At 53.7% G+C, this 26,037-nt stretch overlaps 2 protein-coding genes across 3 annotated transcripts; one reads left to right on the top strand and one right to left on the bottom strand.

Annotated features, from left to right (window-relative positions):
* Positions 1-1,286: 1,286 nt before the first annotated feature.
* Positions 1,287-15,468, top strand: DOK4 (docking protein 4). 2 transcript variants are annotated; one of them, XM_023210023.2, is made up of 9 exons: positions 1,287-1,473; positions 7,754-8,000; positions 11,474-11,581; positions 11,752-11,866; positions 12,155-12,274; positions 12,395-12,584; positions 13,342-13,480; positions 13,648-13,771; positions 13,889-15,468. In XM_023210023.2, the coding sequence occupies exons 2-9, from the start codon at positions 7,935-7,937 to the stop codon at positions 14,005-14,007; spliced, it is 981 nt and encodes a 326-aa protein (XP_023065791.1). In that variant the 5' UTR covers positions 1,287-1,473; positions 7,754-7,934; the 3' UTR covers positions 14,008-15,468. The 2 variants fall into 2 exon arrangements, with proteins under 2 accessions (XP_023065791.1, XP_031790340.1); XM_031934480.1 differs by having other exon boundaries at positions 13,648-15,468.
* On the bottom strand, positions 15,380-25,230 carry POLR2C (RNA polymerase II subunit C). The gene is made up of 9 exons (XM_023210028.1): positions 24,719-25,230; positions 24,460-24,509; positions 21,527-21,595; positions 21,328-21,380; positions 18,016-18,144; positions 17,540-17,591; positions 17,171-17,339; positions 16,946-17,020; positions 15,380-16,329 (listed from the first exon to the last, which is right to left on the bottom strand). Exons 1-9 carry the CDS (start codon positions 24,802-24,804, stop codon positions 16,185-16,187), a joined length of 828 nt encoding a protein of 275 aa, XP_023065796.1. The 5' UTR covers positions 24,805-25,230; the 3' UTR covers positions 15,380-16,184.
* Between the last annotated feature and the right edge of the window lie 807 nt (positions 25,231-26,037).

Here is a 26,037-nt window from a genome sequence, read left to right as displayed (position 1 = left end):
AAAGAGGCATAGAGAGGTCAGGAGGTCGAGGCCCACGCTAGCTTGGCCATGGGCCTGGGGCTGATTAACTCAGGCTGATCACAGACACCACAATGACCATCAGGGACATTTTCAGACATCCGGAGGCAGCCTCCCTTTAAGCTCCCTGGGCAAGGCTGAGGCCCAGGTGTCTCCAGGGCAGGGGCATGCATTCCATGGGTGGGTGTTGGGATCCTTGGTCCCTCACTGCTTTAGGCCTGTTCCTCTGAGACACCGGGACAGTAGCTGGACGTGGAGATATTTTCATTTCTCAGGATTCTGGCTGTTCAGGTGGCCTATTGTTTATTTTGTATATATGGTCTAAAGCAATGGTTCTCACACATTAGTGTGCATCAGAATCACCTAACCTGTTAAAATACACATTTCTGATGGAAACTCCCAGAAATTCTGATTTCATAGGTCTGAGGTAGGACAGGGAATTTGCATTTCTAACAAGTTTCAAGGTGATGGGAAGCTTCTGGTCCAAGGACCACACTTTGAAAAGCTCTGGTGTAAAAAGGTGAAAAACCTTGAGAAGCTCTGGCATAAAAAGATGTGAAAACCAGAGGGGGGCAGTTCCTCCCCAGAGGAGGCCCTGGGCAACTTCTCTTGTCCCTGCCTTGCACAGCTGAGGCCTGTGATCGGGGATTCGGACAGATCATTGACTCAGGCCCGAAGAGCAGAGGTGAGGGGGTTGGGGGCTGGGTGGGGGGAGCAATGGAGGGGAATGAAGTTTGGGCTTGAGGGCAAAGTCTCAGGGGGACCTAGAATAGGAGAACTGGATGTTTTGAGGGTGGAGAGGAGATCGGGGAGACAGAGGCGCTGGTGCGGCTACTTGAGGAGGGGTAGCAGAGGAGGTCACTGTGGGGCTGGGGGAGCTGGGCTGTGAGGGCCCAGAGAGTCATGATGGGGTTAGAGGAGCAATGGGTGTGTATGTGATTCCTGAAGAAGTGAAGGGATTGAGATGTGGGGGCTGGGAGCTGATGTGGAGTCTGGGTGTGTATGTGACTCCTGAAGAGGTGAAGGGGTTGAGATATGGGGGCTGGGAGCTGATGTGGAGTTCAGCTTTCAGGGGCTGAGAGACGATGTGGGCTTTGGGGCCCAGGGAGGGGCGGTGGGAATGAGCCAGGGGTACCAGGGGCGACTTGAAGCGGGTGCGGGGATGCCAGGGCAGAATCGAGTGTCCCGCGGCTCGGAGGTATACGGCGGGGGCGGGCCGCCGGGGGGGGGCGGGGGGCGGGGCGTAGCGGTGAGACCAGGCGGTGGAGGGAGCCCAGCCGAGTCCCAGCTTGAGCCCGATCCCAAGCCGGGCGGCCGCGCCTCCCTCGCCGTCCCCGCCTGGAGCCCGGCGCCGCCGCCGCCCTGCCGCCCCCGCCGGCCGCGCTGTGACGCGGGCATGAGCCTTTTCCGCGGCCCCGCTGAGCAGGCGCTCCTGGCCCGGGCCTCGGCGCCCAGGTAAATTGGGGGACGCAAGGCAGGGAGAGGGACTTAGGCCGCGCAGAGCCCGCGAGAGCCCCGGCGACTCCCACCCCTGATTACCCTCAGTCACTTCCCGAACCTGAGGGACGCTCCGTCCCATGGGACCTTCCTACTCTAGGGTGGAGGGGCTCAGAGACCCGCCCCCTAAAAGCCAGTGCCTGGGCCCTGAAACTCCCTGCGCTCTCTCCACCCCCAGCTCTCGTCTCCGGGGTAGCCCAGGTCGCGAGATGACCTCACCCGCACCCACAGAAACCCCATCCGAACAACCCAGGCCCTGCGCTCCCGGGCCTGCCAGCCGGAAGGGGCATAACCCAGCCCCTGGCAGCTCCCAACCTTCTATCAGCCTTCCTACTCCTCCCCGGGGCCTCCTGTTCTCTCAACTCCTCCAAATTCCAAGAGATGATTTTCTGTACCCCAGCTGGCCCCCACTGCCGACCCCCTCATGACTATGGGGTTTCTCCCTACAGCCCAAACTCATGACCAGCTGCCTCCTGTCCTTGAACCTTTCTCCACTGGCCCCCAAGGTCTGTCTACCTTTTCCCTAATGGCCCGCAAGGCCCTGGATCCAGTTATATGCTTTCTGTTACTGAAAAGGGGCATTAGCTGAGGCTGGGCACCTGGGTGATGTGGCAGAGCAGGGGCTCTGTGCAGCCCACCTGCCCCAAGCCATGGGGACAGGTCAATTGCTGGGGCACTTCCACTTGGATGGAGGGTGTGGGTTGGAGGGGTCTGATGGCGAGGGCAGCGAGGGGCCTGGCAGCAGCTCTAGGAGACTACGCTTTACAGTGTGGGGTGGGCTTGCGTAGGGCGGGTTCTTTCCTAGACCCTTTCAGAGGGATGTGGCACAGGTACAGGCTCTTCCTGCCCCTGCCCCCGCCCCCAACTCTGGTCCCAGGAGCTGTGTCTCCTCTCTCCAGTTGCTTGCGTTGCTGTGCTGGTACTGGTTACTCCCAGCATTTCCCTCCTGGGCAAGGCAGCAGGGATGGGCATGACCTCACCCCACAACCCTGGCCAAGGTGGGGCTGCCCAACCAGGCCTGGCCTTGGTGTCAGCAGCACACTCTTCCCTGAGGCAGCTCTGAACCAAACTGCGGGTCTTGAGCGCAGCTGGTTCTCCAGTAACAAGAGCCTGCTGGCCATGCCAGTCAGCGCTGAGACCCAGGAGTTGGGAGCCTGCTGTGGCTCACTCACCTCTGGAAGCTGAGCCAGGTCCAGCCAGATGGAGGCTGGTGGTGGTGGAAGAAAGGATGGGGAGGAGGACAAGTCCTGGAGAGAATGATGCGTTCAGCCCCCAAATATTGAGCGTCTCCTCCCCACCGGGCACCATTCAGGGAGCTGGGATAGAGCTGTTAACTAGACAGACGAGGCTGAGCCACGAGGGAGCTGACATTCCAGATGTCTCTCTGTGGTCCGAAACAAATGGACAGATGTAGGAACAAGAAAATCCCATGGTGGTGTGCAATGAAGGCAGCCGCACCTGATGTTGTGAGAGAGGCTGACTAGCGGGGATCCTTTGGTGAGTCAGGGAGGGCCTCCTGGAGGAGGTGGATGAAGCAGTGGAATGAACCATGAGTGTGTGAGGGAACGATGTTGTAGGTGGGAAACAGCTAGTGCAGTGGTCCCTCGAGGGAGGGGGTTTGGCATGTTGAGGGGTGGGCAGGGGACCCAGGAGAGCAGAGTGGCACGTGGCCACAGCATTACTCTCTGGGCTTAAGGGTCTGGGGGGACCATGGCTGTTCAGATGTCCCCTCCTTCTGCCATCCCTCTCTGCCCAGGTGGGTATTTGGTCTGTCTTTGCCATCCATCTTGATGGGACTCACCATGTTTCGTGTGGTGGCCCCGATGGGGATCTGTTCGGAGCACTCCCAGCCGGCCCCTGATAACAATCTAGGGGTGGGGTGGGGAGAGAGCAGCAGGTGATGGGAAATGGTCCTGGTGCTGGAGAGAATCCCACAGATCCGATCTTCGCCGTGGGGTGGAGACAGCCAGATGACACCGAGATGGTGTCCAGGTAGGGCTGTTCCTGCAGCCCCGATAAGATCCGATCTGTCAGGGATGGGGAGGCCCAGTTAGGCAGGCAGCCGCCCGCTCAGTCATTGGTTGCAGTCTCAGCGAGTAGCGTTTGTTCTGGAGCCAAAGCCTCCAGGCAGAATCCAGGTGCGAGAGGGAGTGCTCAGCGTGGCTGCCCCATGGGGCAGGTGGGCAGGGAGGGCCCTGGGAGTCTCCCAGCCCCCCGCCCCCTAGGACACCCACCCTTCCTGGGGAGAGGAGCGTTTTGGAGCTAGCTCTCCCTGCACGGGAGCCTGTGGTGGCCTGGCACCAGGCAGGTACTGTCCCTGGGTAAGCAGCAATGTTGGTACCAGGCTGGGAGGCGGGATACGGGGAGCCCTTGCTCCCCTCCTCCCTCACTGGAACCCTGAGAGGGGCTGCTGGACACCCTGCTTAGCTGGGAGCTCGGAGCTCACAGTGCTGGGGAAGGACCCAAGACCTCAGGTCCTCTCAAAGTAGCAAGCATTCTTCCTGCTGCAGGCTTGTGAGTCTGGCGGTGGCTCAGGAGTAGATGGGGACAGTGGCCCCAGGGACAAACAGGGCAGGGGCTACTTCAGCCCAATTCCTGGCCTGCCCAGCCTGAGCTGCCCTCCACTTTTTGTATTTTTTTAATTGATTTTTTTGAAATTTTTTAGAGACAGAGTCTCACTCTATCACCCAGGCTGGAGTAAAGTGGCTTCATCACAGCTCACTGCTACCTTGAATTCCTGAGCTCAAGTGATCCTCCCATCTCAGCCTCCCCAGTAACTGTGACTACAGGCACGTGCCACACGCCCAGCTAAGTTTTTCATTTTTTGTAGAGACAAGGTCTCTCTATGGTGCTGGGGCTGGTCTTGAACTCCTGGCCCCAAGTGATCTTCCCACTTTGGCCTCCCAAAGTGTTGAGATTACAGTTGTGAGCCACTGTGCCCGGCCTGCCCTCCACTTCTTGCTGTCCTATTGGGCCTTCACAGGCTCGGCTTGGGGGCTGCCTCGCTTGCTTAACACAGTGCATTCCTTCTGGAGGATAGTGGGTTGGTTCTGGGCTCCCCTCACCACTTGACACCACTGCCTGTCAAATTTGTGGCTCTACCTATTGGCCCTGACCTTTCCCTCCTCTCCATTCCCAACCCCCCTTTGCCACACCATTTTGGGTCCTAGGTTAGGTCTTGCTCTTGCAAACCTCATTAGGGACTAAGTGTGGCCAGGGGTCCCTGTGACTCAGGGCCAGAGTAAGGTGGCAGGACTTTGCCACCCAGCCTTCCCGGTGAAGGTTACTCTTCCTGCTGGGGACCTGGGGTATGGGACAGGGTGGGGCCTATGGACAGACGCAGCAGGAGCAGTCCTGAGAGCAGTCCCTGCTGGGGCGACACTGGGAAGGAGCAGGCTGGCTTCTGGTGGTTTCATCATCCTGTCTGAGCAGCAACTCTTGAAGAAAACTATATCCCTTGAAGAAAACAATGTATATATATATAGCCCTTGGAGTTCTCAAGGTAGAAGCTCTGACCAGGCGCGGTTGCTCACACTTGTAATCTCAGCACTTTGGGAGGCCAAGCCTTGTGGATCACTTGACCCCAGGAGTTCAAGACCAGCCTGGGCAACGTGGTGAAAACCCATCTCTACAAACAAGTTTTTAAAAATTAGCTGGGCATGGCAGTATGTACCTGTGGTCCCAGCTATTCAAGAGGCTAAGGTGGGTGGATCACTTGAGCCTGGGTGGTCGAAGCTGCAGTAAGCCGTGATCGCACCCCTGCATTCCAGCCTGGGTGACAGAGAAGGACCCTGTCTCAAAAGAAGAAAAAGAAGGCCGGGCATGGTGACTCACACCTGTAATCCTAGCACTTTGGGAGGCCAAGGCAGGTGGATCATGAGGTCAGGAGATCGAGACCATCCTGGCTAACAGGGTCAAACTCCATCTGTACTAAAAATACAGAAAATTAGCCCAGCGTGGTGGTGGGAGCCTGTAGTCCCAGCTACTCGGGAGGCTGAGGCAGGAGAATGGCATGAACCCGGGAGGCAGAGCTTGCAGTGAGCCGAGCCAGCCTGGGCAACAGAATGAGACTCCGTCTGAAAAAAAAAAAAAGAAGAAAAAGAAAAACGGTAGAAGCTGTTGTCCCAAGTGGGCAGGCAGGTGCCTCATGGATTCATTTCCTCATTTAAAGTAGGTAGATTTATTCACATTTTTTTCCAATGGGGAAATTGAGGCACAGCGTCTTAAGCGGCTTGCCCAGGACCACACAGCCAGCTGGATTCACACTGCAGGCTGTGCTATGTCTGGGCTGCGCTGGATGAACCCAAGGGGCCCAGTGGCTTCCTGTAGACGTGTTCTGATAGGGGGCTTCCACACTGTGGACCCACAGCCAGTGGCCAGCCTGCTAATCCTCTTGGAGGGAAACTCCTGAGCTGGTCTTTGCTCTGGGGAGAAGGCAGCCCCAGAGGCAGGCGGTGAAGACAAAGATGAGAAAATTGACCCATCTCTGGCTGCCAGAGCCCAGGTGTGGCAGAGCTGTTGGGGATCAGTTGCCAGTGGGGGACCCCAGACCAGACCTTCTAGAAGGAAAGTAGACCACCTAACTATGGAAGGGTCTTGGACCCCAGGGAGCTGGGATAGAGGCAGTGAATGGGCAGGAGTGGAATTGGGGGGGGTATCAGGGTGCAAGTGGGATAGGGGAGCTTTACCCTCTCTGCCTGTCCCTTGTTTGTGTGTGCTCACCGGGGTAGTCCCATCTGTTCCTTGTTAGGCACTCAACAGACAGGCCTCCAGGACATTAATTAATGCCAAGCTGCTGGCACAACCAGCAGCATGCCTGCCCCGGGGCCCCGTTCTGACAGCACAGATACCCAGCTGACCCCAGAAATGCTGCCCTGTTCCCACCCGGTGATCCTGAAGACACAGGGGCCACATTGCTGGCATAATCCTGCCCCTGAGGCTGGATGGCAGGGAAGGCTTAGGTGGTGGCACGCAGCCAGAGATGGCAGTAGGATGTTCCCCTCAGACTGGCCTCCATCACCACCCTGGACCTTCTCCTTCATCCCTGGCTCTGCCCCAGGCCTGCTGTGTGACCTTAGTCATGTAACTTACCCTCTCTGGGCAGCTTTCTTTCCCCATCTATAAAATGCAGGGGTTAGACTGGGTCATCACTGAGGTCTCCCTTTGAGTTTGAGTCTTTGTTATCTGTAGATCCGCCTGATTTGGGGTGGCCCTGCTGGTACCCCCATTTCCTGCTCCATATTTACCTCTCTCTGGTGTCCCACACTGTCTCCTGCATGTCTTGTTGCCCCAGGCCCTGGCTGGTTCTCCTATAATTAACTCCTGCCGTGCTCAGGACATGGAGGCCCTGCTTGGCTTGGCCAGACCCAGTGGCCTGTTGGGGCCCGGGCCCCACCCTTATGGACTGGCCAGCGTTCTCAACCCCAGGGCCAGGGCAAGGCGTCTGCTCCCACAGTGGCCACCTCCGGCCGGCCCAGCACATTCCTCAGGCTTATCTGGGGGCCCGCCCCACTGGACTCTGCCCTCCCACCCAGGAAGCAGCACCCAGAGCTGTGTGCGGAAGAGCTGCAGGGCCTGGGAGGAGGCCCTGCGGGAGCTCAAGGTAGTGATTCTTAGCCTGGGGCTGGAGAGAAACAGGTAGAGGACCGGGTGGGGCAGGAGGGCAGAGGGGTTTGTGGGGGCTGCTGAGCTGACCAGGCAAATTGTCTTTAACATTGCAGAGCATGGGGTTTACTCAGACACCCAGGGGTCATCTCCTGGGACCCCCCTCCCCCATCTCTGGGAAGCACTTGCCCCTACCCCTGGGAGCGCTTGTACCCAGGAAGGGGCTTTTGCTCTTGGCAAGTTGCCCTAAATTTGCCCCAGAGTTATCACAGTTGGTGGGGACCCGAGCCCGAAATGCTGAGGAACAGCACTCCCCGCCACTTCCCTTCCTGGGTCCCCACCTCCACAGCAGGAGCCAGAGCCAGTCCTCCCAGGAAGGGGTTAACTGCCAGCCCCAGCCGTGAGGGAGGGGACTGGGCTGGACCATTTTCCTCACTGCTGCCTCCACCTCGGTTTTCCTGAATGGTTCTGTCGTCCTGGGGTGGGGAGGGAAGGGAAGGAAGAAGGGCGGGAGGAAGGAGGGAGGGAAGAGGGAGGGAGGAGTGTGGGAAGAGGAAGGAAAAAAGAGAGCGAGACAGCGAGAAGAAGAGAAAGATGTCACTGTCTCTAATCTCCCTGTCATTTTCATTTCTAGCAGGCGCGGGGCGAAGGAGCTGCTAGAACAATGCTGAGGCGGGTGAGGTGAGGAGCAGCCCCTCTCGGCAGCCCCGACAGAGTGTCTGGAACAGGTGATTGGAGGACCCAGAGACCCAGGCACCTGGACGTCCTTCGCCTCGCCTCCGCCAGGCCCCGCGCCCCCAAAAGGTGGGAAAACCATGGCGACCAATTTCAGCGACATCGTCAAGCAAGGCTACGTGAAGATGAAGAGCAGGAAGCTCGGGGTGAGTGACCCTGACCTGCGGAGGTGCCCTGCCAAGGGAGGGGGGCCCGAGGACGGGGTCCCAGGCACGGAGGCATGGTGTGTGGGGCATGCGGCTGCCCGCCGGCTGCCGGGCATCGTGCATCTGTGGTCTCGGGGCTCCTCGCCAGCGTGCTGCCTGGCATGTGCCTGGGCTGGGTTCTGTCTGCTGCAGCCCCCGCCCCAGAGGGCTGGCTGGCATCCCGACAGCTGGGCCAGCGGTGGTGGTGGTGGCAGCAACGGTGGCCGTGGATGGGCAGGCGGCTCCCCTGCTATTGTTGAAGTTGTCACCACAGCAGCAGCAGGAGCGGCTGGCAAGGCCAGGCTGTGTCTGAGCTGAGAAGCAGCGTCTCACTTCCCTCTCCCTTCCGTTTGCCCCCTACCCCCGGCCTCCCCTCACCTCTCCTGGCCTCTTTTCTTTTAGGTCCTCTCCCCTTGCTTCCGACTGCTTTCCGTGTGCAGATATTTAGTATATTTCAGATTGTCGTTTTTAATGTTAAAGAAGTGTTTGAAAAGGGGAGTGGTTGGCTGGGGGAGATGGGGTGGTGTGAGGCGCTGAAGCTGATATTTATGTGGTTTCTAAATGAGAACTTTGGGCAGAATGGTCCAGTGCTCTGGGACAGGCTGCTTCCCTCCAAGTTGTTGGCGGGTGACTCTATGCTTGCTTGGTGCTTGGCCCTGAACTGGGGGCTTGGAGGGACTACAGAGAAGAGGTCTTACTGGGCATGCATCCTGTCCTACCCCCTGTAGACCCCCAGCTGGTGAAGACCCCCCAGAAGACAGGAGCAGAGGGGATCAACCGCATGATCTCAGTGAGGCTGTCTGAGAGCTGCCTCTTTTCCTCTGCCAGGCCCCCCCTGCCAAAGACAGGTCTGGCAGCTAGCTGCCCCTTCCCCTGTAGGAAGGACAGCCCTGGTGACTGAGGTCACCCAAGTCTCGCGTTTGACCCAGGACTCCTGTCCCTCTCTCCCTTTTCTTTCCCATTGCCTTGAAGGGGTGGGTGGGCTCAGGCTGCTCAAGGCTTCCTGGCTCAGCCTGAGGGGGATGGGGGGCATGCGGAGTGGAAGAGGGATCTGCCACCCGGCTTCCCTACCTGGATACCAGACAGAGCAGGGCTGGCCTTGGAGAGGGTGGTTCTGGCCCTACCTCCCCTCCTGCTCCTCCCCGCCCTGGGGCTCAACCTAGTTGAGACTGGGCCCTGGCAGCCATCGACTACTTTGCTGTTTCTCTGAAAGGGGGATCAGCCCACTGACTTGGAGCACAGAACAAAGAGAGAAGCTGAGGCTGAGGTAGGAAGGCCAAGGAAGCAGAGGCTTCGCTTCTAACATCACTCCTCATTCCTATGGCCCCAGACTTAGCAGGTCCCCAGGGCCAGCTGGGCTGAGGCCTTGCCCAGGGCAGAGCATGCCAGGAAGGCACCGGCTACAAGGGCAGCCACTTGGGCTCAGTATCAAACCTGTTCCAGAGGGAAGGGAGACTGAGCGGCTGACAGGTGGGCACAGCCCAGATGGGAAGGTGGGGCGTGGCCAGGCCCTATCCATGCAAGGAATTCTCTTCCCTCTGAAGCCAGGAGCCTCACTTCCCCTGGTATGAGGCTGCAGTCCCTCCCCAGCAGCCATTCTCATCTCAGCCCACAGAGGTGAGGGGGGAGGGGCTGAAAGAGATCAGGAGCCGGCACTCCTACCTGCCAGGGCCTTTCTCCCGTGGCAGAGCTGTGGCAGAGTGTTTCTGAAGCACTGATCAAAGCCCTGGGCGAAGTGGGAAGGAGGGCTCTTGAGCGCGTGGCTCCCTGGGGCTGTGAATGTGTATCCTGTAACCAAGCAACCGGCGTGCTCAGGTCCCCAGGCCTTCTGCCCCTGATGCTGCAGGCTGCATGGAGCCCACCCTGGCAGGGTGTATCTGGGTCGGCAGCATCCATCCATTCATCCATCCATTCATTCACGGTTCCTTCATGTGGTCATTCACTTGTTTAGCATGGCTGTTAATGAGGCTACCAGGATATGAGTGAGGATTCTGAGGATAAAATTCAGTGTCTGTCTTAAAGGAGCGCTGCAGCTGAGAACTGAGGGCTGCTGTGGTTTAGGTGGGTAGAACAGGGGCTGAGCCAGGGTCAGGAGTGCAGGAACAGACATGCCTCCTAGGGTCCCAGAAAGGAGCCAGAAGTGGCCTGGCTCTGAGTGGTGTCTTGAAATGGGGGCTGCCTAGGGCCACTGCACCCTGGGACCCTGCCTGCCGAGGACCTAGTGTACCCATGGCACAGTAGAGCCGAGGAGAGGGTGGGGCCCAGAGGTCCCCTGGCCTCCTTTGCTGTGCTCTCGGCCGCCACTCAGTCTCCCTACTGTTTCCAGTAAGAGGAACACCAGAGATGCCCGGGAACAGGCTCTGCAGGGCTTTTGAAGTGCCCGCTGGAAGGAGTAGGTAAACCCCAGCCACAGACTTTGGGCAGAAAAAAGCCTAGGTGGGAGGGAGGGGCTGTGCAAGGGCAGCTCTGGCCAGTGGCTGGGTCCAAACCCTCCCCTACCCCGGGTGAATGATAGGCTGGTCTGTCCCTTCAGTCCTAGAGTGGTCACTCCCCTCCCCTCCCCACCCCCTCAGGGGAGTCCCTGAAGCTACAGAGAATGTAGGTGGTTTAAGGTACAGGAGCCTCAGCAGTGGCCAGGACCAGGAGGGAAGGCACCATGCTGTGGGAGGAGCCTCAGATTCCTAGCTCCACCCCTTTACCTCGAACAGCCTTGGGTTCCCACCTGGAACTGCGCCCCTTACACGTCAGAGTTGGTAAGAGAATGAAAAGAGAGGGTGAGTGAAAGCCCCAGGAGACAAGAGTGGGGGTTACCTACGTAAAGACCCTCACCTAACTCAGAGAACTAGGGGTATGGGGATGTACAGGTGGGCAAGGGGCAAGGGTCTAATCCCTGTCCCTAGGAGACCGCTCTGTTGTGGCTGGCACTGCCCGAGCCCTGGCCAGATCCTGCAGTGGGCTGTGAGGGTCTGCCCTGGATCTAGACAGCCTGCTGCAAATACCAGCATCACCATTCCTTAGTGTTTTGATGCCTCCCTTTCCCCATCTATAAAATGGGGATGATAACAGGACTTATCTCAGGAGTGGCCCTGAGACTGTGCACTGTGCGAATAACAGGTGTGAGCAGGAAGCACTCAGGAGTGCTGGCTACTTGCTAAAAGCGGGGCACACAGTAAATGGCAGGTCAGGAGAGCACCCTTTGTGGAACAGCGTTTTGGAGCCAGCCAAGAAGTCAATGACTTTTCAATTTGGGGAGGAGGCTTCTCTCCCAGGGAGGTGACACTGCTGTTGACTCCTACCCCCGGTGTCCCCAGGCTGGGGCTCCAGGGAAGGCTGCGCGGCACCGCCCCCTGTGGCAGGCAGGGGTGGCTGCAGGACCATGCTGGCAGGGTGGGAGTGGTCCAGGGAGGTCTGAGCCCTGTCTTCTCGCCCCACAGATCTACCGGAGGTGCTGGCTGGTGTTCCGGAAATCCTCCAGCAAGGGGCCCCAGCGGCTGGAGAAGTATCCAGATGAGAAGTCAGTGTGCCTCCGGGGCTGCCCCAAGGTTAGGAGGCCTAGGTCCTAGCTCCCCCAACCTGTAAGCAAAGACAGTCTGCTGAGGCCTGAGGTCTGTGCACCCTCCTGGGGGTGGCAGGGCTGTGGGGGATGCAGAGAGAGAGAGAGAGAGAGAGAGATGCACTGGCCTGGCTAAGTCCCTCGTGGATGCCGTCCCAGGTGACTGAGATCAGCAACGTCAAGTGTGTCACACGGCTCCCCAAGGAGACCAAGCGGCAGGCGGTGGCCATCATATTCACTGACGACTCGGCACGTACCTTCACCTGCGACTCAGGTGAGGCGCTGAGTGTGGACCTCCATCTGCCTCCCCTGGGGTGGTCATGGTCAGAGGTCCGGCTAGGAGCGGGCAGAGCAGGGCTAACCCTGGGTGGAGATGGTGGTGGGGTGTGTGTAGGGTTGGGGGTGCTTTCAGGGAGCAGGCCCTCAGGGTTGAGGCAGGATAGGCAGGCAGAACCCACTGTCCTTGCCCTCCCTGCTGTGCATGGTGGCATAAGTCAGGCTGGGCAGATGGGTTGGGTTACCGGGCTCCCGGAGCCGCATGATGAAGTAGCATTTTCTTCAGAGCTGGAGGCAGAGGAGTGGTACAAGACGCTATCTGTGGAGTGTCTGGGGTCCCGCCTCAACGACATCAGTCTGGGAGAGCCTGACCTCCTGGCCCCAGGGGTGCAGTGTGAGCAGACAGGTGAGGCTGGGCCCTGGCCCTGGGGGTGGGGAGGGGGGGGAGGAAGAGGAGAGGAAGGGAGGGAGGAAGCCCCCATCTGGGGCATCTCTGGGCCCACTTGTCCACCCTCCCCCACTCCAGATCGCTTCAATGTATTCCTGCTGCCCTGCCCTAACCTGGACGTGTATGGTGAGTGCAAGCTGCAGATCACCCACGAGAACATCTACCTCTGGGACATCCACAACCCCCGTGTGAAGCTCGTCTCGTGGCCCCTCTGCTCACTGCGCCGCTATGGCCGGGATGCCACACGCTTTACCTTTGAGGCTGGCCGGTAGGACCTTCTTGCCTCTCAGCCCTGTCCTGCCATGATGTGATGGGGGCTGCCATTCACTCTGTGTTGGGCACTGCACTAGGAGCTTGGTTTATTTATTGGCATAGCAATCCCAAGGGGGAATGTAATGTTCCCATTTTACAGACGAAGAAATGAAATGGAGGCTCAGAGGAGTAACTTGCCCACAGCATGCAGATCAATTGAAGCTATTTACCAAAAGTCATAGACTACTTTGGCTTAAGTCAAATGCGGGTTCAGGCACTTACTAGTTCTGTGACTGTAGACCTGAGTCTGGGTTTCGGGAATAATAAAGCACGTAACCTCCTAGCATTATAGTGAAGACTGGGTATCCCCTCACTTGAACTCTGGAGTCAGCCTGCCTAGACTGAAATTACATATAATCCTCTGCAGAACCTTGGTTGAGTTACTTAGCTTCTGTATGCCTCAGTTTCCTCATCTATAAAATGGTTTGGGAAAATGCATAACAATGAGGAAACTATTTATGGTACAAAGACCAGAGGGAGGTGGTAGAGTAAAATGAATGGGTTAATTCTTGTAATGCATTTTGAGCACCAGCTGGTATAGAAAATGCTCAGCACATTTGCATCATGTGGTCGGACCCCCAGACCACAGCCCTGCCTGTCCTCCCGGCCTGGAAGGCAGCCACAGCTTGCAGCTGCAGGACAGCCTAACCAATTACATGCATGTCTGTGGTGGGTCCCCACCGTCTTGCCCTCTGTGCCATCTGTGTCCCCAGGATGTGTGATGCTGGGGAAGGACTCTACACCTTCCAGACACAAGAAGGGGAGCAGATTTACCAGCGAGTCCACAGTGCCACCCTGGCCATCGCCGAGCAGCACAAGCGGGTCCTGCTGGAAATGGAGAAGAACGTGAGGGTGAGGCTGCGGGCATCAGTCCAGGTTACAGGGTCAGCGGAGGGGGGCGGGTGGGCAGGCAGGGCCAAGCGCCTGGGCTACACAGTGGAGGCAGGTAGGGTCTTGGGCAGGCTGCTCAGGGATACTGTGAGCCACTAATGGGAATGACCTCTTCCTTTGCCCCACAGCTGCTGAACAAGGGCACGGAGCATTACTCGTATCCCTGCACACCCACGACCATGCTGCCCCGCAGTGCCTACTGGCACCACATCACGGGTTCCCAGAACATCGCCGAAGCCTCCAGCTATGCTGGTGAGTCGCTTCCATGCCCCACACCCACCTGCCAGGAGGCTCTGTGGAGGATGAGGCCTATTGGGCAGGGGTCTTTTGACCTAGCTCTGAGTTCTGAGCCTGCTTCTGTGCCCACAGGTGAGGGCTATGGGGCAGCCCAGGCCAGCTCGGAAACGGACCTCCTCAACAGATTCATCCTGCTAAAGCCAAAGCCCAGCCAGGGGGACAGCAGCGAGGCCAAGACCCCATCCCAGTGACCACAGTGCTGGCGAGCACCGATGACTGCTGGGGGCTGCCTGCTGCGGGGCTGGCTGCAGTGTACCGTGGACAGCCTCAAGGGGCTGTCGGCCAAGAGCCTGGAGAAAGGGAGCAAGCTGCCCTCTCCTTGCCCCCAAGGGTGAGACTGGACTGAGGCAAAGGGCTGGCCACACCACCTGAGCATGTGTGAGGGGCTGGAGCTACCGTGGGACTATATACTGTTAATGATTTTAATATATATGGCTTATGATATACTCTGTATCAATGAGATCCCCTCACCCTCACCCCATCCTTCCCCACCAATACACACACACTGTTTAATCCTATGACCAGGCCATGGTCAAGGCTGTTTTTGAGTATAAGGGCAGTTGTGTCCATCCTCCATGGCACAACCCTCCTGCTGCCAGAACCTGCTTGAACTACCAGGGCCAGAGGAGGGGGACAATCAGAGCTTGAGGCTGGCACTCTGACTGCTGGCTTTTCCCAAACAGCCCAAAGGCCGGAACAGCAGGTGGCTTCTCAGTTCCTCTGGGCCTGGAGTGACACAGGAAGGATCTGCGCTTCCACTGTGCTGCTTGCCAGCCTTGCAATTGGAGTTTTAAGCAGAGGTGACATCTGGTTGACGCCTCAGGTGAAAATCTGGTTTTAAAATGTAACTTCTGCACAGGCTCCTTCCTGCTTTGTAGGCTGGGAAGATGCCCTCGGGGTAGGGATGCTGATTACCTCAGCCACGTGGTGGAAGGCTGGAGCTTGTTCCTGCCCCACGGCCAGGCCAGGAGGGAAGGCTGCAGCAGGACTGCCGTGGGGAGCACCCCTGCTGCCCCCCTCACTGACCAGGGGTGAACAATGCCCAAGCAGAGGGAGCCCCTTGGCCCCGTTTGGTCACCTTCTGGCTAGCCAAAAGCACTCTGAAACCTAGCCCTTCCCGTTTCCTCCTCCCCACATGGTGCTGAGGCTCCCTGCTGTAATGCAATTAAAGCAATTGATTTTCTAGTGCTGGTATTTGTTGACTACCATGCAGAAGGGCTATCTTTCTATTCACGTCAAACCTTTGGTTGTGTGGGGTTTTTTGTTATTTTTTGGGTTTTGTTTTTTAATACTTTAGGGTCCTGATTTGCGGGAACAGACCTTCTTGTAAATAACCACTATCTGAGTTGTGGCAGGAGGATGATAAAGCACGCAGCCCCTCCCAAAGGAGCCCTTGAGCTAGGGAGGTGGTGCAGTCAGCCTCGCTCTCAGCGCTCTCAGCGTGACCTGGGAATGACCACCCAGAGGGATGAGCTAGCCTGTAGAGGGGAACTGGGGTCCAAAGGTCTTTGGGGAGGGAGGCAGAGCTGGCTGGCTCAGCTAAGTGGCACGATGACGCATGAAGGAGATTATGTTGTGCTCTTTATTGCCAAAAATAAACACTTTTAAAAAGACAACTTCTGTTAATCAATAAATATCCTTTCCTTTCTGTACTGGATCTCTGGTTTTCTCCAGGCTGCCTAATTAACTGCTTTGTACATGTTCCTATCCGGAGACAGTGCTGAGGGGTTAGGGCCAGAGCCTTCATTAAGGAGAAATGAAATATTCCTCCTGTGTATGTGGGAGGGGCCCTTGCTCCTGCGGCTGCTTCCACCCCCCTACCCCCACCAAACTAAATGATCAGGCCATTGATGGTGAAGGGGTTCATAACTGCTGGACAGAGAATGAAATATCGTGTTTATTTGGTGGGGAGGGGACAGACAGGGTCTAATGCTATTCCAAAAGGTTACTTCTCAAATTAGGGACACTGAATAAAGGCTATGGCACTTGATCCTAACACTAGAAATCTAAGGTACAACTGAAAATGACTCATTTTGGACAGAAAGGGTTTAAAGAGCTGGACTAACCAGGAGAGAAGTGCAGTTGGTTCCCTACAGGTGTGCTGGAAACAGTCCAGAAGGGACCTTCGGGGATCTGGGGAGCACTGCTGCCAATTATGAACAGCAGTCAGGGCCAGTAAAGACCGGTCCTGCCTAAACACCACTGCATCCCTGGTGATCGATCTGTGACCCTCTTCTCATTGGTACTGATGTCCTGCCAAGATGCTCAAGCAACAGTAGACTAGATTCTCTAGAAGAGTCTGAAGAGAGACCCCCATATCCAGCTGCTGGCCTGAATCTCCGTTTTTGCTGAAGCAGGCAAGCTGCAGTTAATTTATGGTTAGCACATCACTCTGGATCTCGTGGCTTAATTGAGTTTGTAAATCACTCAGTTTCTTCTTCAATCCAGAGAGGGCTGACAGGACAATGGTTTCAGGACGCAGAGAGCCACAGGACTCCACGTTGTAGTAAAACCTAGGAGGCAAGAGTCCAGTGAGCGCCCTGTGAGGCAGGCTGGCCGACCCGAGCTCTGGCCATGGACAACCCTCCCTCCTTCTGGGTCTTGGCTCTGTTCCCACATGGAACTTGACCTTGGGTCAGGGCTGACTTCCTTTCATCTAAAACCTCTTATATAGGGTAGTTTCAATACACTTTGCATGACTGCAAGGAAGCTACAACTACCTCATAAGGTACCTGTGAAAATCCTAAAGTTTTGTATGTACGCATGCCCCACTGAGGAGAGAGTGGAAAACCAAGTGAGCAGTGACAGCTCTTTCACAGTCACCCCCGTGGAACTTGGGTCCAAATCTCTGCCCCTAGCATTGACCTGAAGAATCTCTTCTTTGGGGGCTGAAAATCAGAATAGGAACAACCTGGATAACTGGAGGTTTCTCTTTGTCACAGTGACCAAAAGGGGACTGACGGCCTGCCCTGGGATGTGCACATACCACAGGTCTGGTTTAGCAGTCAGCAGCCCTCCTCAGCTTGTAAGAACTGCGAGGTCGGGGAGAGGGACTGCCTAACTCATGGCCTGAACCAAAACCATCCCTTCTTACACACTTTACCTTCCCATGTCCGAGCAGGCTCTTACCTTTCTGGCTTGCCGTTGGGGTCATAGGGAGCCTGCGACTCATCCTCATCCAGCTCCGAGTACTCACTCTTTGGCCTGAGGTCAAACACAAGTCAGCACAAGGTTGCCACTGCTGTTTTTGAGGCACCCAAGTTCCTAGAAAGCCTGCCACATCTCAGTCAACAGCAGCCATTTCTATGACACACCCACCCCAAATGCCTGCCATCACTCCTAAGGGGAACATACCATTCCTCAGGCTTGGGGTACACTGTGTGCCTCAGGGCATTGTCTGGATCGTATTCAAAAGCCACCCCTGCAGTAGGGTTCCACTTGGCATGCTCCTTGCCAAAGCCCTTTTTGGCATAGGCTCGAAGTCTCAGCTCCTGGCCCTTTCTCAACTTGACGATGAGGATGTCTGCAGGGAGAGGCACAAGTCAGTCGAGGGCCAGGAGAGACATGGTTCTCCAAATTCTGACTTGGAGTGCCACTGCAAGACCACACACATCTGGAAAAATGGGTCTAAAGCCAATTTGAGAGGAGACCAGGCAGCACGAGAGGCTGTATCTGGTCTCTGCTTCCCGCTGGCCCACAGAGTGACAGATCAGGAAGACTCACCATCCTGCTCCACATAGTCATTGGGGTCATTATCTCGGTTCCGGGATGTCACCTGTAGGGAGTCCACCAGGCTTTCATTAGCTGCTCACCTCCCCAGTCACCTCCTCTGGCATCCATATCCCAGCACCTCTAGACTGCAATCTGTCAACCAGGGAAGGAGCACCTGACGAGGTGGTGGCACAGATGCCCCCAGGACTCCAACCCCCACTTCATGGTGTGGTGATGGCCTCAGGCAAAACAATTCCATGGCCTTTAAAAGGGTCCCTGGGTGACAGAGGGTGTGCAGTAGCAACGATGCTAACCATGCAACGATGCCCAAGAAGAATCCAGAATTAGCACTTCTAGGGATCAGATTAAGGCAGAAGGTAACAGGGAATGCCAACATGTTATAAAGATCAACCCCAGTCTAGCCCACCTGGAGCCAGTAAAAGAAGAGAAAAGATCCCAGGGAAAAGAGGCTGCTCTCCTGCACTGACCGGAATGACCCGGGGGCTGTTGGAGATGAGGTCTCGAGATGTGACATGTCGCGTCTGGTCTTCATTGCACCGCACGTCGAGGGTGAACTCCACTGAGCACTCGGGGCAGAACTCCTCACATGTGCAGTCCTAAGGTAGGAAGAGAAGCGGGAATGAGTCTACAGGGAGATGGCAACTCCTGCCTTGGCTCCTTGTCTTGGTTTCCTGCATCTAATGCCCAGTTCCTTAAGTTTCTTCACCTGTAAAAAGGGGTTCATCAGTCTCCAGGTTCTTGTGGGCTGTGACAATCTGGTATACCATTCTCATGGACTGCCCAGGTTTAGAGACAACTTATACATACATTGGCACCCACATTTCCTTCCCACTCCCACCAGCTGCAAGGCCACCTCTGGAGACACACTGCTAACATCTCCCTCTGGCCCTTGAACTACTCTTCCTCAGATAACCAAGGCTATGAGGCAGAGGAGGATGCTTTCACACTCTAGTTCAGCTTCCCAAGAACTAAGAGGACCAGCTTAGGAATGTAATCATCATTTAAAATAAAACCACCAAGGAACAGAAAAAAGTACCTTTCCAGTTCTAGACTACTCACCTTTTCTAAAAAATCCTTTCTATTATGGAAAATTTCATACATAACCACCTTCCATAATTATTAATATTTTGCCATTCTTAAAACAACTGACTCATTCCCATGTTAGGGACTATTAATTGCAGTTTCACTTCAGGCAAGAAGACAGTTACTAGGATGCAATCAAGCAAGCTGTTCTCTCCCTCACACCAGTGAGGAAAACCCAACATTCTTTTGATGTTTGCGTAAGGAAGAAGCAGCAGCTAGAGGTCCCACCTGGGTCCTCTACAGTCACATACAGGTGAGGTATGAAGGTAACCCAGACCCTTGACACAGAATCACTTTTAGAAATATGAAATGGGGCTGGGCACAGTGGCTCACACCTGTAATCCCAGCACTTTGGGAGGCTGAGGTGGGAGGATCGCTTGAGTCCAAGAGTTCGAGACTAGCCTGGACAATATGGCAAGACCCTGTCTCTACAAAAAATACAAGAAAATTGTATTTTTTGGGTGTGGTGGTGCACAGCACCTGTAGTCCCAGCTACTTGGGAGGCTGAAGCAGGAGAATCATTTGAGCCCAGAGGCTGAGGTCACAGTGAGCCAAGATCATGCCACTGCACTCCAGCCTGGGTGACAGAGTAAGACCTGTCTGAAAAAAGAGAAAAAGAAATATGAAATGGGAGACTCAAAATGTAATGGAAGATAAAAATATGAAAAGATATTCAACCTAAAAAAATGTACTGAGGCTGGGCATGGTGGCTCACACCTGTAATCCCAGTACTTTGGGAGGCCGAGGCGGGTGAATCACGAGGACAGGAGATCGAGACCATCCGGGCTAACACAGTGAAACCCCATCTCTACTAAAAATACAAAAAAGTTAGCCGGGCGTGGTGGCAGGCGCCTGTAGTCCCAGCTACTCGGGAGGCTGAGGCAGGAGAATGGCGTGAACCCAGGACGCGGAGCTTGCAGTGAGGTGAGATAGCACCACTGCACTTCAGCCTGGACGACAGAGCGAGACTCCATCTCAAAAAAAAAAAAACAATGCACTGAAAGGAGAGGAGTCTGTTTGAGATGAAAAGAGTTAAAGTGCTATAAGGACCAAACGAATCTTGACTGGATCAAGACTGACCCACAAACAAAAAGAAAAGCAATAAAGGACATTTGGGGAAAAACTAGGAAAATCTGAATATTGATATTACAGATTAATGCTAACCTTCTTAGGCACAATAAAAGTGTGGTTATGTAGGAAACTATTCTTATTAGGAAATGCATGCTGAAGTACTTAGAAGTGTTAGGATGTCTGCAACTTTCACACAGTTCAGCAAAAATAGCAACATGCATATGAAAAATAAAGCAAATGTAAAACATTAATAATTGGTAACTACAGGTGAAAAGTAAAAGGGTATTTATTATTCTAGTTTTTCAACTTTTCTACAGATTTTCAGAAAAAGCCAGAGAGAGACCATGCCATCTTTGTTCAATAAATACTAGAAAAAATTTTAATGAAAGGAACTGCTAAGTGATAGAGCATGCATATCTTTATGTAAGATATCACCAAATTGCTCTTAATTGGTTGTACAACTGTCCCCACCAATATCTATGTTTTATTTCTAAAAAAACAAAAATCTGGAGATCTGAAACAAATAGGGCAAAATGATAAAATGTGACAACTTAGTATTAGGTGGAAGCATGGGTATTTATTATACTAGCTCCATGCTTTTCTATGCTTGAATTTTCTTTTTTTTTTTTTTTTTGAGACGGAGTCTCGCTCTGTCACCCAGGCTGGAGTGCAGTGGTGCGATCTCAGCTCACTGCAAGCTCTGCCTCCTGGGTTCACGCCATTCTCCTGCCTCAGCCTCCCAAGTAGCTGGTACTACAGGCGCGCGCCACCACACTCGGCTAATTTTTTGTATTTTTAGTATAGATGGAGTTTCACTGTGTCAGGCAGGATGGTCTCGATCTCCTGACCTTGTAATCCACCCGCCTTGGCCTCCCACAGTGCTGGGATTACAGGTGTGAGCCACCGTGTGCAGCCGAATATTTCTTTTAAAAAAATACATACATATTTATAAGATACATCAAATTAGCCATCACAAAAATGACATGGCCCTTGAGAATATTAGAAAATGGACTGATTCTGGATCACCCAAAGCCATCAAGAGGGAGTAGTCTTAAGCTGCTATGTAATGCAGCCTAGTGAAAGGATGAAGGTAACCTACTACTATCCCACTCTCTCCAAAGTCTGAAGGCCTGTTAACATGCCATCAGGGAGCAAACACGACCAGGAGGAAGCGGGTAAGAGTGTGGCCATGTTTAAGCAGCATCACTTGCGAGTGAGGGGACAGCGTGAATCTGCAGACACCAGGACTAGTTCCCCAGAAGCTGCTCTTGTGAGACAGCTCCCATTCCCTCTGCTCCTTGCCTACCCCAACCTTCTGTTGACTCCTGTAGCATCCTAAGGCCCCTGCTACTGGGAAGAGATGCTTTGGAAGGAAGAGCCTCCACTGTAAACAGGCAATCTGGTGGAGCTGGCTAACAACATTTCCTGATGTTCTGTGTGCTAATCAATCTGAAGCCCCATCAGAACCAAGGATCAAGGCCTGCCCAGACTCTAGACAACATCACCACATTGTTGTTCCACACCTACAATACTACTCAAGCTGGATGCCAAATGTCAGGAAAAATCCCTTTGTGAACCAAAGCCTTCCCACCAAACCTCATATTCCACCCAATCACACAGCATACCCGGGAGTACTGCAGCTTGTCCACAATGTCATCACTAATGAGGGGAATTAATCCTGTAAAAAACAGAAAAGCACTTTAAAGAAAACCAAACAGCCAAGCCAAAATGAGAAACCAGAAGCCTCCTGGGGGTGAGGCTGGAAGGAAGCCCCCTCCTGACACTAGGCACAGTACCCTCCCTTCTAATAAAAGGAGTACTCACCAAGCCTGTGAGCGATGAACTCATCATGAAGGACTGAGGAATTGGCATCAATCTGAACCCAGTCAATGGCTACAAAATGAAAGAAGCAGACATGGAGTTTAGCCATCAAATTTAGGTAGAGACTTAATGCAGTGGTTCTCAAGATTTAGGAATCACCTGACACTAAACTGCAGACGGTTGGGCTGATTTCACAGCACTAGAGTGGGGCCCAGGAACTTGCATTTTAATAAGACCCACACACACTACACACCTCACCTCCCTGCCCAGGTGAATTTAACGCAGGGGGCTCCCTGCTTCACAGAAAACATTGACGCAGAGAATATCATGGGAGTGGAAACGTTTATTTGAGCTGAGTATTTCCATGAGAAGCACTTAAATCTGCTACCTGTGCCACCACCAAATCCAAGAACATGAACTATTTGAGCACTTCAAAGTCAGGGAAAACCTCACAGAAGTAACACAGACTTATGGGCCATACCTCATTTTAGGATATAATGACTGGACTGCCCAACTTAGCACTTTTTAAACACTCAACCAACAGACATTTACTGAATTCCTTTAACGCGCAAAGCATACTAAATATAGAACCCAATTCCTAGCAGCAATGAGCAGGTAGGAGGGTAAAGACGGTATTATCTATCACACACGCTTGGTTTAAACACACATTTATTTATTCATAAACATTTGCATGGAACAAACTAAATCCAGGAATCAAATGGCACTGGAGCCCAACTGCCAAATGAGGGACACAGACACTAGGAACAGAGGTCGGAAGAGGACCTCCACATACTAGGCCTCCACCTACTCTGTCCTGCTATGCTTCCCATTGCTTCCCCAGTCCAAGCCAACTAAGAGAACCCTGACCCAAGCTTTTCTGCCTCTTTAATCCCCCGGCCCCTCCCTCCAGCACACCCTTCCCCTCCTCACTGTACAGGTTAAGATCCTCTGTGCCTCCTAAAAACTAAGCCTTGCCTGCCCTCTATGCTACAGGTGTGGCACTCCCTCTCTTTCAACTCCTCTCTCACAAAACTCTCTTCAGACTTCCCTGAAGACACTTGTCCTAGTGTGCCTTGTGTCACATTTGTGTATGTTATGTTTATACCCCAAGCTTCAGAAATTCCTTCAGGCAGGTGCTGGGATGTCTTTGTATTCCTAGCTTGGGTGCTCAACATTATTTGTAGAACTGAATTTGTGGGGCAAGAAGCATTTAGACTCAGAATGGCAGGGCTGCATCACAAAGTACAACTCCCTCACCTGACTCTTGATGAAACTGAGGTCCAGAGACATAAAGTGATTAGTCAGGGGGAGGTCCAGCACTCCCAGCTGAACTGAAGAAGTGACTGGGGGGCCGGGGGTGGTAGTGGATAAACTACAATGTTTTCTTGCCTAATCACTTGGCTTGCTTATTTCCTTAAAAGTCTAAATATTTGATGCCACAGTTATGACTTATATTTCTTTTGCCTAACCCAAACTCTCTGGACCTGACTCTCAGAAATGCTTGAAGTATTTCATACAAATATAATCAATGCATTAAGCACCTGGAGCAAAGTGGCTGGAACCAGACCAGAAATTGATCTTCCCTCCTCTAAGAGCCAACTGCACCATAGCTATGCTTCTCCTCAACTACTGATCAGTCTATCTTGCTTTAGTGTTGTCTGTGGATTCATCTCTCCCCCTGCAACCTCACTGTGGGCTCCAGGAGGGCAAAAACCACGTTCTCTACAGCTTTGCATTCCCAGAGCTTACCACCATGCCTGCCACTTACATGCTCCATAAATGCTGTTGAAGGAATAGATTAATAAAAAAGCCATCTACCAGCACTGAGCACTCACTAAACATAAAGCACTTCTATGGATTACCTCACTTAATCCTTAACATTACCCTGATAAAGATCATTAGTGGCTGAATGTTACAGATGAGGAAACTGCAGCACGCAGAAGTTTAATAACTTGCCCAAGTTTCACAAAAATAGTAAGCGACGCAGTCATAAAAAAGAACGAAATCATGTTCTCTGCAGCAACATGGACGCGGCTGGAAGCCACTATCCTCTTTTTTATTTCCTTTTGTTTGAGAAGGAGTCTCACTCTGTTGCCCAGGCTAGAGCGTAAGTGGCATGATCTCAGCTCAATGCAACCTCTACCTTCCGGGTTCAATCAATTCTGCCTCAGCCTCCCCAGTAGCTGGGATTACAGGTGTAGCACCACCACACCCGGCTAATTTTTGTATTTTTAGTAGAGACGGGGTTTTCCCATGTTGGCCAGGCTCATCTTGAACTCCTGGCCTCAGGTGTTCCTCAGCCTCGGCCTCCCAAAGTGCTGGGATTACAGGCCTGAGCCCGGTCTGGAAGCCATTATCCTAAGAGAATTAACACTGGAACAGAAAACCAAACACCGCATGGGAGTTAAAACTGGGCACGCATGGACATAAAGATGACAATATAGACACACTGGTGACTACTAGAGCGGGGAGGGAGGCAGTGGGGCTAGGAGTAAAAAACTACCTGTTGGGTACTATGCTCACTACCTGGGTGAAAGGACCATTCATATCCCAAACCTCAGCATCACGCACTATACCCAGGCAACAACTCTGCACCAATGTACCCCCATGAATCCAAAATAAAAGTTGAAAACATTTAAAAAACTTTTGTGACAATAGTAATGAAAACAGTATTTGAACCCAGCTCTGCACACTGTTAAACCCATGCTTCTCAGCAATGCATACGCAGGACAAGGGTGGACCTAAGTGGTCCGTGGGTGCCAGGGAGGCGGCCGCTGGGCCAAGGGCACAGGGTATGGTCAAGTCTCCAGCAATGCACTTTTCTCAGCACTACCACCCTCAGCCCGAACCAAGGACTGGAAGGAGCCCCAAGGAGTGTGGGTGGAGAGCGGAGCAGGAACCCGTGGGCCCGGAAACGAGGAAGGGGGGTCGCTTACCTATTATGGGCACCTCAGCGATGAAGACCCTCCGAATCGAATTGGCCACCCTGAAAGACGAAAAGCCAAGAGGCGTGAAGGCGCTGCAGCCTCGACAGGCTGGGCCTGCGCCGCAGGCTCCCAAAGCTAAAGCCCTGGCGCACGGGGGCAGCTCTGGAAGCACATCGCCCCCACTCCACCCCCGCTCCCTGCCCCCGGGGCCCCGGCTTGGGCCTCCCGGCGCCCCGGAGCCGCCAGCCTCTTCCCTCGGGAGCCTCACGCCAGGTCGGTGTTCTCGATGATGAACTTCACATTCTCGTCAGTGAGCTCAGTGATCCGCACGGTGGGCTGGTTGGCGTACGGCATCGCTCCCCGTGGCCGCCAGCCTCCGCGTCAGCTCCGCGGGGACTGCGCCTGCGCCACCGCCGATACCGGAAGTCAGTTAGCGTGGTCTCCGCAAAGACGGCTCACAGCGCCGCCTGCTGCTCGGAGGCCGCAACCGCCGAGCGTCTTCTACCGCCTCTTGCTTTAAAATGTACCGGATTCAGCTATCTCGGAGGGTAGTTTGGCAAAACACGCGTACGTCCTTGACTTAACAGTAACACTTCTAAGAATTCATACTGCAGAAACACTTGCAGTTGTAAACAAAGATACGAGTGCAGGGACGTTCATGGTAGTAGTTTGTACTGTCCATTGATAAGAGACCTGGCGAAGTATACACACAGAATACCATGAAGCCCTTAAAAAGAACTTGTACATCTACAGAAAAACAAAAGTATATTTTAATATGAATGCATATTTTAGCAAAGTATACCTGAATTACAAGTAAATACCCTTTCCCTTGCAGTCTCAAGTATGGACCATGCACTTCTGAAAACTTCAGGAAAAGATACAATGTTCTTTAACCTAATGCTTCCTTTGCAGTCTGTGTAGCTGTGGTGGGTGAGTGGGAGCTCTTTGTCTCTGCATCCCCAGTGCCTGGCAGTGGGCACCATGTGGGGTGCATGCTCAACAAAGAACTACTGAAGTCCCCTAAACAGACTGGAGAGAGTCTCAAACTCTCAATAGGCCTCAAACAAATGGGCCTCAAACAAAGTGGCAGCTGCTCCAACAGAGAAAAGCTCTAAAATAGAACTTCACAGGAGCTACATTTAAGAGGTGGGAGAAGAGTAACCAGATAAAGAGTTGGCCTTTGCAAAGACTGACACCTCTTCCTGAGACAGAGGGTGGGCACTGATGGAACCCTGCTCCATAGTCTGTGTCATCTCTGTAAATGAAGAATTATGGTTGTCTCCTGAGTGTGAGATGCATGCTATGAAGGAAAAAGGAGAATGCAATGAAAACGAACAGCTACTGCAAAAACTTCACAGGATGTCAAAAGATACAAGGAATGAAGAGAGGTACAAAAAAGATCCAGTGGAAGACCCACAAGAGATCTGAAATTCAATTAGTTGCTGACTTCCCCCATTAATATTTAACTGACTTAGGCAGAAGACAGCAAAGCAGAAAACAGAGCTAACCAGACATGCAAAGCGAACCCAGCCAGTGTACAGGCTGAGAAAATTACTGCGGCTAAAGAATGTACCACTGAAATCGTCA

The sequence above is a fragment of the Piliocolobus tephrosceles genome, chromosome 17 (assembly GCF_002776525.5).
Source record: "Piliocolobus tephrosceles isolate RC106 chromosome 17, ASM277652v3, whole genome shotgun sequence".
In the NCBI taxonomy this organism is placed as follows: Eukaryota; Metazoa; Chordata; class Mammalia; order Primates; family Cercopithecidae; genus Piliocolobus; species Piliocolobus tephrosceles.
The sequence above is the reverse complement of the archived record's forward strand: the minus strand, read 5'-3'. Positions and strand labels throughout refer to the sequence as shown.

Excerpts from the sequence above, each read along its gene's own strand:
- DOK4 (XM_031934480.1), top strand. The coding sequence starts at position 7,935 with ATGGCGACCAATTTCAGCGACATCGTCAAGCAAGGCTACGTGAAGATG. Across the intron at positions 11,867-12,154 it reads TACCTTCACCTGCGACTCAG|AGCTGGAGGCAGAGGAGTGG; the intron begins GTGAGGCGCTGA and ends CATTTTCTTCAG. Across the intron at positions 13,481-13,647 it reads AAATGGAGAAGAACGTGAGG|CTGCTGAACAAGGGCACGGA; the intron begins GTGAGGCTGCGG and ends TTTGCCCCACAG.
- POLR2C (XM_023210028.1), bottom strand. The coding sequence starts at position 24,804 with ATGCCGTACGCCAACCAGCCCACCGTGCGGATCACTGAGCTCACTGAC. Across the intron at positions 17,340-17,539 it reads TGACTATGTGGAGCAGGATG|ACATCCTCATCGTCAAGTTG; the intron begins GTGAGTCTTCCT and ends CTCTCCCTGCAG. Across the intron at positions 17,021-17,170 it reads TACCCCAAGCCTGAGGAATG|GCCAAAGAGTGAGTACTCGG; the intron begins GTATGTTCCCCT and ends GTTTGACCTCAG.